This window comes from Amphibalanus amphitrite, unplaced genomic scaffold (genome assembly GCF_019059575.1).
Source record: "Amphibalanus amphitrite isolate SeventyFive unplaced genomic scaffold, NRLGWU_Aamphi_draft 000018F_arrow, whole genome shotgun sequence".
NCBI classification, from domain to species: domain Eukaryota; kingdom Metazoa; phylum Arthropoda; class Thecostraca; order Balanomorpha; family Balanidae; genus Amphibalanus; species Amphibalanus amphitrite.
This window is the reverse complement of record NW_024881514.1, coordinates 59,801-74,533: the sequence shown is the minus strand read 5'-3', so window position 1 is coordinate 74,533 and position 14,733 is coordinate 59,801. Positions and strand designations below refer to the sequence as shown.

The window sequence follows — 14,733 nt, the reverse complement described above, 5'->3', positions numbered from 1 at the left end:
GGGAAACGTTGATGCAGGTGTGTAAGAGTGGCTTTATGAATCCATTGTGGGGTCGCCCTTTCCAATAAGTGTCACGTAACAGCAATGGGACCAGGGACTCTAAATGAACTGGACCCAGGGTGCTCGCCAAGAAGACCAATGTCTCCATCCTATCATCCTTCCGGCTCTGAAATGGTCTTGTCAGACCGAAAGGGCATAACACAACAAAACAAACTAAGTTCGCTATCTGGCTGCGTGGTGTAGTGGTTAGCGCACTAACCTCGCGTTCAAATGACACAGGGTTCGAATCCCATCGCCGGGTGATGCTTTTGGCGCGTTGTCTCAGTAAACATGCCGACGTCGGCGACTGGGGGGGGGGGGGCTCGAATCCCGCCGCCGGTTGATATTTTTGGCGCGTTGTTCCAATAAACATGCCGACGTCGGCCCCGTCGGTCCAACGACAAACGATCTCGTCAACCTCGGCAAACGACCTCGGCCCGACGTCGGCTCGACGTCGGCTGGACTTCGGCTGGACGTCGGAACATGCGGGCATATCCGACGTCCAGCCGATGTCGGGCCGAGGTTGAACCGACGCTAGGCCGACGTCGGGCCGAGCCTCGGCCCGACTAGGGCCGACGTCGGCATTTTTACTGGGGTTTAAGGCTCGGTCGCGAATAATATTTCAGGTGCGAGCTCAAATCAATAAAGGGTCATGCAAAACGGTCAAATTTGACATTTTGTTTTGTGTGGGAAGGTTGCAACTTCCACGGAATAAGCTTTCCAAAGGGCATAATGGCATTTTTAGCACGATCATCCAGCAAATTTGACCTGATGACCTGACCTAGCACTAGTGACATGCGTCCGAAATTTTAAGGCGTGTTGCAAAATTGTTACAATTACGAAATCTTCCGCACCTGCGTACAGCAGTTTTCCCTAAAAACGTACAAACGGCAGACATCCATTATTCTATGCCACAGAATAGGGGTTTGTTGATAACCGTTGACAAATATTTGAGCATCATCGTCTTTCTGACTTTCGGTCGCCGGCCGGGGTAACTTTTTCAAACATTCTCCATCCGTGCTGGCTTGAAATTCTTGAACATTTAAGTTTTTGAGAGAATGACTGGAGCCCTTTTGAAATATTCATTTTCCTTTCAGACATGTCTGGTGGCCATAAGCTGATATGCATGATTTGCAATGCATCCAGCGGCAGCCACTATTTCGGCATAGGTCAGAACCTGCTGCCTGGAGGGAAGTCTGTCAGTGACCGGCTGAACCGCGTGCTGTCGGTGGACCTGGACCAGTGGAGCTCCCCAAGGTGAGAGCGCGGGGGTACAGGACCATTGGAGCTCCCCAAGGTGAGTGCGGAGGGATGCGGGGCTCCCCTGGGCGTACAGGACCAGTGGAGCTCCCCAAGGTGAGAGTGCAGGGATACTTGACCGATGGAGCTCCTCTGGGGGTACAGGATTAGCGAAGCTCCACGAGGTGAACGTACTACAGGGGACACTGGACAAGTAGAGCTCCCTGGGTCTGAGGTGAGGTACTGCAGGGATAGATCAAAACCACTTCCTGTGCTTATGCTTCATGATCCAAACGCCGATCAATCGATATCAAGCTGAACGTCTCCGTTATAGAAAGTTGTGAGAGATCCTGTTCATTTCTGACATGATTTGTCCCGTAGGCTCCTGGCACTTCCTGTTCCATTTGCTCAACCGTTTGGGTCAGGGGTTGGCTAGACTTCCCCTTACTATTTCCTGGGAAATAAAACAAATACTGCGTGGGAAAACGAGCCCACTGCTTGACATCCACGACTCGATCTTTTATTTTGAGTTTTGCCCGATAACGCTAAACGGCATTGGGTCACTCAATCAGTGTGTCAATGCATTTTCATAGCCAAACTTGATCTTTGTTAACGTGAATGTCACATTCGGCTTTGTCTTAGGAATAAGCTCAAGTTTAGGTTACGTATAAAAATAGGCTAGGCTAGGTCATTGAAGTTTATGTATGGTGTTGAGTGTAATTTATTTGGTCATTGTAAACAATTTAGTAGGTAGTTATTGTAATGTTAAGCTCAATGCACATGATCATTGACAAAAGCTATCGACAAATTCTGGCGTTTATCACTGCAAATTATCGCCATAGGGCATCGCTGCCCGTCGAGCCGGTCGTTTGCTGAAAATGTAAATGCGTGCTGCCTGGCTTTTCCTCAGACTTCTCCAGCCGCGGCATATATCAGTCTGATGTGTCGTATATCAGCGTAAAATAACTCCGCGCCTCACTACGTAGCTGGTGTTGCGCCGAATAACAGTCCATTTTGTCCGTCAGATGGGATCTGATTCCTGCGTTGTCGGATTTTATTCAGTTGACGGCTCGGCTCTCAGCCCCATAGAGATCAGCCGTGGCGGCACTGGGGTAGAACTACTGATATTCTCGAATAGTCGGAGCTGAATGCAACACTCAGACGCTTCGTGTCGCCGCTTTCAAGGATACATGCTCATTGAAATTAATAAAGATCAAATCATACTCTCGCCCGTAATATTTCCTTGCGTATTTAAATAGGTGGCAATAGTTATTAGACTGGAATGGTCGATGAGTCGGGCCCCCCTGGCGTGAATGTCACTGGTGCAAAGAGATTCGTACGAACAAATACCAAAAACATTAGTATATGCTAGGTAGGTAGCCTGTAGGTCCGCCTAACTCATTACCGGGCATCGGACCTCTGATACACAGCGAGTAATTTCCAATTAGTTATCTTATCAGTTCTGTTTGAGGGCAATGTTGATACACATGTGAATCACTCTTGTGCGTAGACTGATCCGTTTCGGTTCATTTGCATTCACCGAAAACCTTTAAATAATGCACGATGCAGTCGCATTGATGCCGGGCCCCAGCAAATCACTCACCATTGAACCTACGGCCGGTGCGGACGACATTTCGTAATTCGAAAACACTCCATCTTTTCCGATGGGTCTGCATTGATCCCGCGTGCTCATTGCACTGTATCCTGTTTTGTGAAAAGACAGACCCTTTCAAAGTTTCACAAGGAGCACCGGGCTTGCTTTCACGTAGCTTTCACCCAATTCAGATACATTGCACATTAAACAGCCTTGTGGTTGTGAATAGACTGACTGGTGTTCATAGAGTCTCGGTCACTTCTTTGCAGGGAGCTGCGAGTTAATGTAAGTTTCGTGAGCGTTTTAACCGATGTCATTCATTGGTTCGTCGAATTCAACATGGGCTAAATAGGACGTGCATGTGTGTGCATACCTACTGTACGTGGATAGATGAACCGTCCGTCCGAAAATAATATAACCAGTAAAACGCTTTTTGGGCGAAGAACGAGCGAGCGAGATAGTGAGCCCTGCACGTGCGGAAGGGCGAGAGGGTGCTTCCAACGGGCTTGAGCAAAGCACCCTTCTAACCGGTCGCTAGCGGAGTGCCAAATTTGAACGCAATCGGCCCAGCCGTTCCTGAGAGCTGGAAGCGGCATTCTGCACGTGCGCACGTGCAAACGGGGTCCAAAATGACTTTTGCACGGCACCCTACTAACTGGTCCCCAACCGTGTACCAAATTTGAGCGCAATCGGCCCAGCCGTTCTCGAGATCTGGAAACGCCCCCTGCACGTAAATATGGATGCTCAAATAAATCATCTCTCATCTCATCTCATCTCTCTTCACGTGCGCACGTGCAGTAGCACCCTAACCGCAACACATGGGAATGCATTGCCTGGTGGGTGCCTACCTGTATGCCAACTTTCAGCGAAATCGCCCCAGTAATTACCGAGTTATTTAAATGGGAACAAATTTGACACCTCTTATTGTTGTATTTTGCACGTGCACTGGGGGTGACCCACATGCATCGAGAGTATCCTATTTTTGGTAGAAGGGATGCTGCTACCCTACAAAAATTACCGGAAGTCAATCGCCCAAGCGGCTGCTGAGATATGAGCCTCTCAAAATCACTACTTTTGCAAAACAGCTTGAACACCCTTGACTTTTCACGTGGCACGTGCCACGACGGTCACTGAGATGTATCAAAAGTAGTCAATTACGGGGTAGAAGGGATTGGGCTACCCAACAAAAAAGACCGCAGGCCAATCGGTCCAGCGGTTGCTGAGATATAAGCCTCTCAAAAGCGTTACAGGCCGGGCCGGGCCGCTCATACTGAGATTTTTCCGTTATATTGAAAAGACTCACTTCGCTCGCTGCGCTCGCTCGCTCGTAATAACCTTAACTATTACCAGTAAAACGCCTTTTGGGCGAAGAACGAGCGAGTGAGATAGTGAGCCCTGCACGTGCGGAAGGGCGAGAGGGTGCTTCCAACGGGCTTGTGCAAAGCACCCTTCTAACCGGTCGCTAGCGGTGTGCCAAATTTGAACGCAATCGGCCCAGCCGTTCCTGAGATCTGGAAGCGGCATTCTGCACGTGCGCACGTGCAAACGGGGTCCAAAATGACTTTTGCACGGCACCCTACTAACTGGTCCCCAACCGTGTACCAAATTTGAGCGCAATCGGCCCAGCCGTTCTCGAGATCTGGAAACGCCCCCTGCACGTGCGCACGTGCTGTAGCACCCTAACCGCAACACTTGGGAATGCAATGCCTGGTGGGTGCCTACCTGTATGCCAAGTTTCAGCGAAATCGCCCCAGTAATTACCGAGTTACTGAAATGGGAACAAATTTGGCACCTCTTATTGTTGTATTTTGCACGTGCACTGGGGGTGACCCACGTACATCGAGAGTATCCTATTTTGGGTAGAAGGGATGCTGCTAACCTACAAAAATTACCGCAAGTCAATCGCCCAAGCGGCTGCTGAGATATGAGCCTCTCAAAATCACTACTTTTGCAAAACAGCTTGAACACCCCTGACTTTTCACGTGGCACGTGCCACGACGGTCACTGAGATGTATCAAAAGTAGTCAATTACGGGGTAGAAGGGATGGGGCTACCCAACAAAAAAGACCGCAGGCCAATCGGTCCCGCGGTTGCTGAGATGTAAGCCTCTCAAAAGCGTTACAGGCCGGGCCGGGCCGGGCCGGGCCGCTCATACTGAGATTTTTCCGTTATATTGAAAAGACTCACTTCGCTCGCTGCGCTCGCTCGCTCGTAATTACCTTCATTATTTACACAAAGTTGCACGGAAACTGTTGAGATTGCACATTGTTGGTCAAAACAGAATGTATGATTAAATAATTTGGCATCACTTGGGGGCTATAGATAGACTATTTGTGTACGCTGAAGCTCACAATATCCAGATTTAAACTGATTTTACTATAAGATAGTGCTGAACTTAATGCGACACTATTATGCTTATGCATCGCCAACAGAAATTGATGCTGTCAGAATAGCAGCCGAGTTTTCAAAGGAGTAGAATACACCCATTTCAGTTATCGTAAGTCTTACCTACATGCTATTTAAACTTGTTTATCTTCTCTTTTTGTTGCTGATTACTTCGATTGGCCGGAACCTAGCATTGAATGGTTTTGTTTTTTATATAAAATGGGACCAAAGCAACCGTTGTTCTTGAATGGACCATTGCAGATCGTTGGGCTAAGGTCACGTTGGACCAACCAGAAGATGTCTAAGGTCAAATTTACTCCTATGGTCAACAATTTAGGGCCATATTTTATAGGGTAAAAGTGGTAAAGAAATGCACGGCTTTGCAATCGATATCCTATCCCATTCGTGTGATACAGATTGGCCTATTCACTAATTGAGAGCCAAAGACAATCTGCCCCCAAGCTGTGTGGCCATTAGAGATTGCAATCCCGGGATCGGGAACCCGGGATCCCGGCGGGATTTTAATCCCGATCCCGATTCCGAAATTCCGCCAATCCCGGGATCCCGAAAAAAATCAGTTTTTCACCATAAAAAGAATGTAGCCGCTGCACGAGTGTTGTTTACACTGTTCATAGTGCTGCGTGACATAAAGCAGAGAAACAATTTAGCTGGCACCCCGTATCGGCCGTCCACAATCGACCGTGTTGGTAGCTCCCGGGTATCACCCACAGCAGTTAAGCCGCTCAAATGTGTACGAAAAAGGGTCCCGAACGCAAAAAAAAATGCAGCATCAGTGCTGCAACATCTTTATCAGGATCACGGATCGTTCGGCGATTCTGACTTGTCCGTGCGTGGCCGGAACAAAAGAGGTCATCAAGACAGTCTTTGAGCTCGTGTCGCAGAAAGATGTCACAGATGTCACGCAAGTGACGGCAGAGCTCACTGATTTAAAGGAAGGGTGCCACCTTTTGGACACAACGCAGTTTTTACAAGATTAGCCTCACATGAACCTAAAAACCGGCTTCACTTACCTATGCTCGAGACGGTCAGCATTGAATCCGCACGTGAAGTTATCATTTGCGAGTTTTGCTGCCAGCATTCGGGCAGGCAAAAATCTTCAGCACTATTTGCTCGTCGTGTTAAGGGTATTTTATAAAACATGAAATCAGCAAAGGTATGTATAAAAGTTATACTTTTGAAGCATGTTTTATCATTTTGAAAGGGTATATTTTTTCTTTATGGTATACACTTAAGTTTTAAAATTTTAATTGGGAAGTTTTTCTAGTAAGTTGCATGAAGGGTGAAGGGTTCCATAGATCTCTTAAGCATTGTAAAGGAAAAACCTTTACTCGACTTATTTGATGTTCTTTAAAGGAAGGGTGCCACCTTTTGGACACAACGCAGTTTTTACAAGATTAGCCTCACGTGAACCTAAAAACCGGCTTCACTTACCTATGCTCGAGACGGTCAGCATTGAATCCGCACGTGAAGTTATCATTTGCGAGTTTTGCTGCCAGCATTCGGGCAGGCAAAAATCTTCAGCACTATTTGCTCGTCGTGTTAAGGGTATTTTATAAAACATGAAATCAGCAAAGGTATGTATAAAAGTTATACTTTTGAAGCATGTTTTATCATTTTGAAAGGGTATATTTTTTCTTTATGGTATACACTTAAGTTTTAAAATTTTAATTGGGAAGTTTTTCTAGTAAGTTGCATGAAGGGTGAAGGGTTCCATAGATCTCTTAAGCATTGTAAAGGAAAAACCTTTACTCGACTTATTTGATGTTCTTATTTGATGATGAAATATGGCCAACAGTTACCTACTTGGTTACCTACAACTTAGTTCAAATCATGTTATCTTCTTCCTTTTTATTTGTTCATCTTTTTGTCTCAGTTGCGCCATCAATGCAAATGGCAGAATGATATGTTGCCATGACAACAGGATATGCCAGCCGTCCTAGCTGCCACATCAAACGACCTTGAGTTGTAGTGGTGATATAAACAACGATCTTTTTTTTGGCCAATGTATTAAATGCAGTGTTTCGTTTTTTTTGTATATTGTGGACGCGCTAACCACGTCTAAAAATTCAAATAAGTAAAATAGATTCATAGAACAAAAATTTCGGAAGGTGGCACCCTTCCTTTAAACGTAGAAGACGGTAGAGTGGAGCTCTCCCAGTCAGTGACTCTGCCCTCAAAGCGACTTTGGAGCAAAGTCTGAGAGACATTAGTGATGAAAGTAGAACCGGAAGGAGGTGAAGTGACCAAGCGACGTCTTGAAAACATTGTGAAATAGGGAGCTGCCAAATTTGGCGTACACTGGTCGCGGGTTTTAAAATAGACAGACCTACCAGCAATGACTTAAAACTGTCGCGCTAAATACGAGTAGCGTAGACGAAGAGTGAGTGAGGCGTGGATGTGCTGGAACGGCCGTCTTAATGACGAGATGAGGTAGTAAACGCACTGGTCGACGCGCAGTTTTATAAAGGCCAATTGGGAATAAATGCTAATCAAATCGAAACGTTTCCTTCGCAAATTCAATCGTTTTTAAAATGCAAATGACATGATCTAAGGATGGCTTTTGGTTGCCTCTTTGTTTGTGGTAAGCTAAAAGACGCAAAATATGTCAGTAGGAAATTATTCTTACGACCTTTAGTGACTAGACCGGGATCCCGGGATCCCGAAATAAAAACCTCCGGGATCCCGGGATTGGCAAAACGTTCCGGGATTGCAATATCTAGTGGCCATCTTACACGAATAAATCCGTTAGAAGCCTTTTTGGTTACGAGTCTCAAGAACTAAGCATTGTTCCTTAGCTGTTTCCTGTTCCTGAATTGATTGTTCTTGGATCTAATTTCCTGAACGTCTGTTCAAAGTGGCAGTGTTGCGTCTCTCTCTCTCTCTCTCTCTCTCTCTCTCTCTCTCTCTCTCTCTCTCTCTCTCTCTCTCTCTCTCTCTCTCTCTCTCTCTCTCTCTCTCTCTCTCTCTCTCTCTCTCTCTCTCTCTCTCTCTCTCTCTCTCTCTCTCTCTCTCTCTCTCTCTCTCTCTCTCTCTCTCTCTCTCTCTCTGCCGTCTCGCTGGATGCTGCCGAAAGCTTACCGTTTCTCTGTTTCAGTGACGTGATATGCACGGAATGTTTCCACCTGTTGGGCCGCATTGAGTACCTGGAGGTCCTTTTACAGGTGAGCACAGAGTCGGCTTAGAGTCGTACCTCTCCCGTATGGCCATCCCCATCGGCACTGTCTGACTGACCTGTCACCCCAAAACTGTCCGGCAATGGTGCCATGCGACATTCCGAGGCGGTAAATCCACAACCTGAAGTGGTCTTTTACAATCGTGCTGCCGCAATTTATAAAGTATGCGCGCTCGTCACGCCAGAAACGTGTTCTCATGCTTCTTAGTGCTCATAAAGTTCAGGATAAATATTCAGGATCTATTTGGAAATGAAATCCTGGTCCGGGGCAGCCCTGCCACGATTTCTCGGGATATGATAATGCATATTATTGCACCTCCTACATTATTGCTGGCTTCTTCTATGCGTGACTGACGACGGATCGAATAATAGCATTCCATCCATCACTTACGTGGTCCTGGCTGGGCTAATAGGCTCGCACCGAGACTTGTCGCCATAATTGTCTTTATCTCTGCTTCCAGGATACAACTAGTGACGTTATTAACAAGTTTTTGATAACTTGCGGCCAGTTCGGCCTGCAGTACCGGCTAAAGAAGTCTCGCACATACAACACGGTGAGTTGCAGCGCTTCATTTTGAACTTCTGCGCAGCCTGTGTTTGTGTTACGGTTTAGGTTTGCTGAGACTCTGGCATGGTGACTCGGTTCAGCCAGATATTCGCTGTCTGCTGTCTAGTCCACATATGTAGTTGCTAATGCCATCATGGTTCGAATTGCAGCTTTGTTATATGTAGAAACGATTCACCATTTTTACCGTGATATTTTTTATTAGGAACTGTTTAAAGAATATAGTATGCAACTTAATATTTAAACGGAGGTTTTTGGAGATTCTGGCCATTATATTTAAGTCCTGCCAGATGTGTCAAGGAATATTTTCAACTTTGCAGTTGTGTTCCTTACGTTTGACTTTCCTAATTAAAGGGACTATCCCACCTTTAACATGGGGTTTGAGTTGAGATAGCCAAGTTTGCGGCGAGGTTCAGAAACCACTATCTATCTAGGTTGCAACCCCCGCGGCCTCTTGGTGTTGAAGAAATTCGTTCCCTTCATTTGAAAATGGGCCTTGTGCAAGGCCCTATCTTCAACATGGAGCGACCGTTAGTGTGACGTCACCTCGTTTAGTCATTCTGATTTAAATGGGTTTGTTCGTTGAAAAATCGCTTAAAACTTGGTCTGAACTTTGTTGTGGTGCCTACAGAGTAAAAAGAATCAGCTTTATGACAGTAATGTGGCCTGGGGAAGGAGGTAATTTTGGGCTGTGACGTCACCTATTTGAAAGTTTGTGTTTGGAATATGGGAAGTCTAAGATGTTTAATGAAAAATAAATGCCAGAACCGTGTTCCTGGTCATCCAATCTATAAAGTCGGGCACAATTTAACTGGTTTTAACAACATTTTAGAAGGTGGGATAGTCCCTTTAAGCAACGCATACAAAGTCCGATAATTACCCAACCATTGTCTACGCTGGATTGGTTTAATCATGCGTAGCATTATTAGTCTCGCCCAGCAAATGCCTGTTTTCGTTCCGAGTTGGATCAGCGTCCGCCGTAATGGCTGCCATATTTGCACCACCCCGGTGTTCTGACGCGGGCCATTTAGTTGCGGCTGCACGGCCGGCCGTTCTGCGCTGCCCGCGATGCTGCCCGTCCCGGAGGTCCAGTCATCCTTACCGGGCGCGATGAATTGTTCCCCTGCGCTCCGGCGCCGGACAGACGGATATGGTCAGTGGACGTCACGTCTGAAGGACTGGGAGCCTGGACGGGACCCCTGTCCGCGCGGACTAGGAGTCTGGACGGGACCACTGTCCGCGCGGACTGGGAGTCTGGACGGGACCACTGTCCGCGCGGACTGGGAGTCTGGACGGGACCACTGTCCGCGCGGACTGGGAGTCTGTGTTTGACCTTGACCCCTGTCTGCGCGGACTGGAAGTCTGGACGGGGCCACTGTCTGCGGGGATTGGGAGTCTGTATTTGACCTTGACCACTGTCCGCGTGGATTGAGAGTCTGGACGGGACCACTGTCCGCGCGGACTGGGAGTCTGGACGGGACCACTGTCCGCGCGGACTGGGAGTCTGGACGGGACCACTGTCCGCGCGGACTGGGAGTCTGGACGGGACCACTGTCCGCGCGGACTGGGAGTCTGGACGGGACCACTGTCCGCGCGGACTGGGAGTCTGGACGGGACCCCTGTCCGCGCGGACTGGGAGTTTTTGATCGATGCCTGCTGTCCGAGGGATGGTATGTACGGAACGCCTGTTCAGTGCATGCGAACTGGAAGTCTCCGTCTGCTTGGACTGGAGTCTGTACGAGTGGTCTGTTATGTCACTACCTTGGCTGTACCAGTGAGGTACAGGAGTGGGGGACAAGTGGCTACCAAAGGTAAATACTGACGGTCTACAATCCACACACGATCCACCATGTACAACTTAGGAGAGCAGGCGAACCGTTGCTTCTCTTCATTTTACTCGTTTATGCGTCCGCTTTTTTACTTCTGAATTTTCCACGCTGACTTTTCGGCGTTGCCTTCCTCTTGTCAGTGGCCTTCCCTTACGGTCTTTGTCGGCGACGTCTGCACGTGCTCTGTCAGGGCGCCATCATTTTCCTCTGTGCCAGGGGAAATACGTGCGGATATGAGCGGCCCTGTCCGCGCTCCCTTAGGACCGGCCTGGACAGGGGCCATATACACGGTGTCTGGGTGAGACTGTCTCCATTGTGTATTTCAGGTTTCTTTCTGCATTTTCGTCGGTCTCTTCGAATCCGTTGGAATCTTGTTGACCAACGGATGTGCGCAACAGCCTCGGAGTTATTTACTGAATCGCTATGGATGAAAGTTGACTATGGTAGCCGGTAGACATCTATCATAACGGATCGCGTGTTTTATTTTTATTATTATTATTTGTTTTGTAAACCTGTAGTTCTTCTTGTGGCTGATGGTAGCAACCCTTTCTGATCTATGCACTCGTTTTTGTCCTATATTTTTCCTGGTTAGACCTGGCCAAGAAAATAATTTGTTCTTAATACGCATTAAATCGCGTCCGTCTGCTTCGTCGCTCACTCTATCAAACAAACCAATGGACGTTTCCATTAATCTATCAGTGAGCATCTGCACCAAGTGAACTCGTTTGCCCCTAAATGCGGGATTTAGAGGCCGGCCTTCGTGACAATCCCTGCGGAGTTGCACCGGAAGATCGATGTCGGGCCGAGTTCAGGGAGCTCCATCAGCTGCCAGTGCAGCCTTGGACGCACTGTCCGGCCCCTGGCGTGTCGCCCCACGACGTCGGCGGGATTTATGTGGCCTGTATCGACGGACGGGGGGGGGGGCTGTCGGCAGAGCCGGTCAGTCGTCCGACGGCCCGCGGGACACGCCGCTGGCAATGTGCTGATAAACAGGCCGCGGACGGACGAGCGCCGGCCGCTGCCGACCTCATCTGGACGCACAGATTGCCCTCTGACGGCCGACGGACGGCATTCTGACGGCAGACGGACAGTCGTGCATTCGGCCGGTGTCGTATATCAGTGTTTTACTTTGATATAATTTTGTCATGTGATTAGTGTTTGGTATTTTGATTGCGCTTGTTGTCATTAGCTACTCCGTACAAATACCTGTTATCGTCCCGACTCGCATCAACTTTCCCTGAAGGCCAGCCCTCCGGACGGACATCCATTTGACACCCGACCCTCTGACGGCGCGGGTCGTCACCCGGTCCATCTCTCCGCTGACATACCGCCGCGACGCGACGGTCCCCGCCCCCCGGCCCGCTCCCGACCCTCGGGAGTCGTCACTGGCGGACCGAATTTCGGCTATGGTCCCCACTCCCAGCGTCTGTGACCATTAGCTCGATCAGGTGTGCGTGTTCCCTTCCGGCTTCACCGGGATCACGGCGGAGTTGCGGCTCCACCGGGAATACTTAGGAACTGGAGGACTACAGGATCTACTTCCCCTACGGGGACAGGCTGTTTTGAGGCTATGGAGACCTTCTGAAGGCAGATCATTGCCATTGTTTTTTAACAGTTCCACATCATGTAATCCTTTTTTTTCGAGTCAAACATCTCCTAGTCACGCCAGTCACGGCATCCATAGAAAGCAAAAAACCTAATTCAGTGAGACTACGTGTCGACGTAACTCAGGGCGATGTTTTAAAAGTTGTCAAGTTTTTAACAGCTGAAGTCAACTCCAAAATATAGTCGTATCATGCATGCACTGCACTTATTGGCTTATATCTAATGATACCTGATATATCTAATGGAATTCATGACAGAAATGCCTGCAGATTGGCGCATGCGTCATTAGATCTCCAGAAACAGCTGGGGGTGTTTGATGGTCTTGAATTTCCGACTTGAAATGTCGCAATGTGTCCAATACAGAGGAGACGGTTCAATAGCACGCTAGCCTTCGAAGTGTCATTTCTTCAGATTTCGTCTCTGATCGCCTCTCAGGTGGATCGATCGCCCATCTGAACCGACCGTGGCAGCTCATATCCGGCCGCCGAGCACTGAATCACGGCGCCGCCGGCGTCTCGCTCGCGCCGAGATTGTCGCCCTCCCGACACGGGCTCTCCCGGACCGGTCAGCGCCGACCAGCAGTGAGGGGTCAGCGCCACCGAGACGAACCCGACGCCACTCGCCAGTCGGAGGCGGCGAACCCGGCGTGGCTCGCCGACCTCTGTATGAAATTGCCGCCGGTTTGGAGTGGCGCCGGCTTATTGAGGCGTGCTGTCGCCGGCTCGCTCGGCCGGCGCCATTGGGCCAGTGCAGTGCCGAGCGGCCGCCGCTCGAGGGCGTTTGTGGGGTCACCGTGGCGGCGCGGCGCCAGCTCGGCAACAGCTGCGGCCGCCCGATGGCAGAGCGTACGTGACGACCAGACGCGGCGCCTCCCCGGGGAAAGCCGGCGCCGACAGACGCAACCGCTCGGCGACACATATTATCAGCCGAAAGTGTGTGAAGGACGGCCTCTCAAATACGCTGGATTAAATTGGACGACTTGATGCAGCCTCTTGAGTTCCAAACTCGCGATATTACCGTTAGTGAGTATCGGACTCCATAGCACATGATTAACCTAGTATTTAATCTAGTGAATAGTCTGATCCACTACAACAGCCGAACATTTCGAAAATGCGGACGAAATGTAGTTTTTTATGCATTGAAATAGAAATGCGTGGCCATATTATTAGTCACGCAGGGATATTTCGGACAGTAATTCCTTACCACTTGCATAGACATTTGATGTCCTCTCTCTATATATCGTCACTTTATCGTTTTAAAGCCAGTCTGTAACCTTTTTATGTTACGAATGAGGCTCAATCAGCACGACAGCAAAACCCACGCTTCTTTAAAGTTAAAATGACATCGCCCAAGAAGGCGGACGTGGGATAGGTCGTGGTATGGACATCAACTGGTCGGCGATGAAACTTAACTACCTTCTGCTAATTATATGTTACTACCTTTTAGTTAATGACGAACAAAACGGTCAGCTGCGCGGTTAATTTTCCGACACCGTTCCAGTTCGCAGACAGAAGCTGACATCTCTGCTGCCGCTGTGTTCTAACACTGCTGTATTGCGTTCCGCAGGATGTCTCGGCGGAGAACCTGACGGTGGCCGCCGAGAACCTCACGCCGGTGGCTGAGAACCTGACGACTGTGGCCGAGAACCTGACGACGGCGGCGGCCAGCTCGTCCGTGGGCGCGGCGCCTATCTGCCAGTGGTACTCGAGTCCGGCGCTGCTCCAGTCGAGCGCCAGTGGAACGCTGCCCACCACCACCTCCAGCGCCACCCAGGTATAGTGGTACGGTACCGGGTACTCCATTGCCCCCCAAGTACAGTGACGCGGTACCGGGTACTCCAGTGCCACCCAGGTAACAGTGGTATGGTACCCAGCGCCACCCAGGCACAGTGGTACGGTACACTATTGTCAGTCAGGCAAGTGGTACGGTACTCCAGTCCAGCGCCATTCAGGCGAGTACATTGTTACGATACTCCAGCACTACTGATAGGTAGTAAAGGTTTGATGACTTTGATCCTTCAGTTATCTGCACAGTGTGCACGGGCAAATGCATGTCTAGCAGCAGGTGAGCTATGCCAGTTTCGCCATGGATATCTGACGGCAAATAGTTCGCGGTTTTGGTTTCTGAGTGATGTCCCTCATCTGAGCGCTACGTCACCCTTCTCAGCGCTCCTATTGGCTAACGACTCACCTACACAGCTCGCTCCGTACAGTAGGTAAGTTTGTCTCCGGGCGACTTTCATTATTTTTGCTAGTTCTGAGGGACACCCACACAGGGAAAACTG

General features: G+C 49.1%; 1 protein-coding gene across 1 annotated transcript in view; it reads left to right on the top strand.

Annotated features, from left to right (window-relative positions):
- The window catches only part of LOC122389040 (zinc finger protein 853-like), a 28,257-nt gene that overhangs the window by 6,513 nt on the left and 7,011 nt on the right, over positions 1–14,733 (top strand). The window contains exons 3-6 of the mRNA XM_043380698.1: positions 1,137–1,296; positions 8,373–8,439; positions 8,912–9,004; positions 14,016–14,222. Coding sequence (XP_043236633.1) covers positions 1,137–1,296; positions 8,373–8,439; positions 8,912–9,004; positions 14,016–14,222 — 527 coding nt within the window. The remainder of the gene's footprint in view (positions 1–1,136; positions 1,297–8,372; positions 8,440–8,911; positions 9,005–14,015; positions 14,223–14,733) is intronic.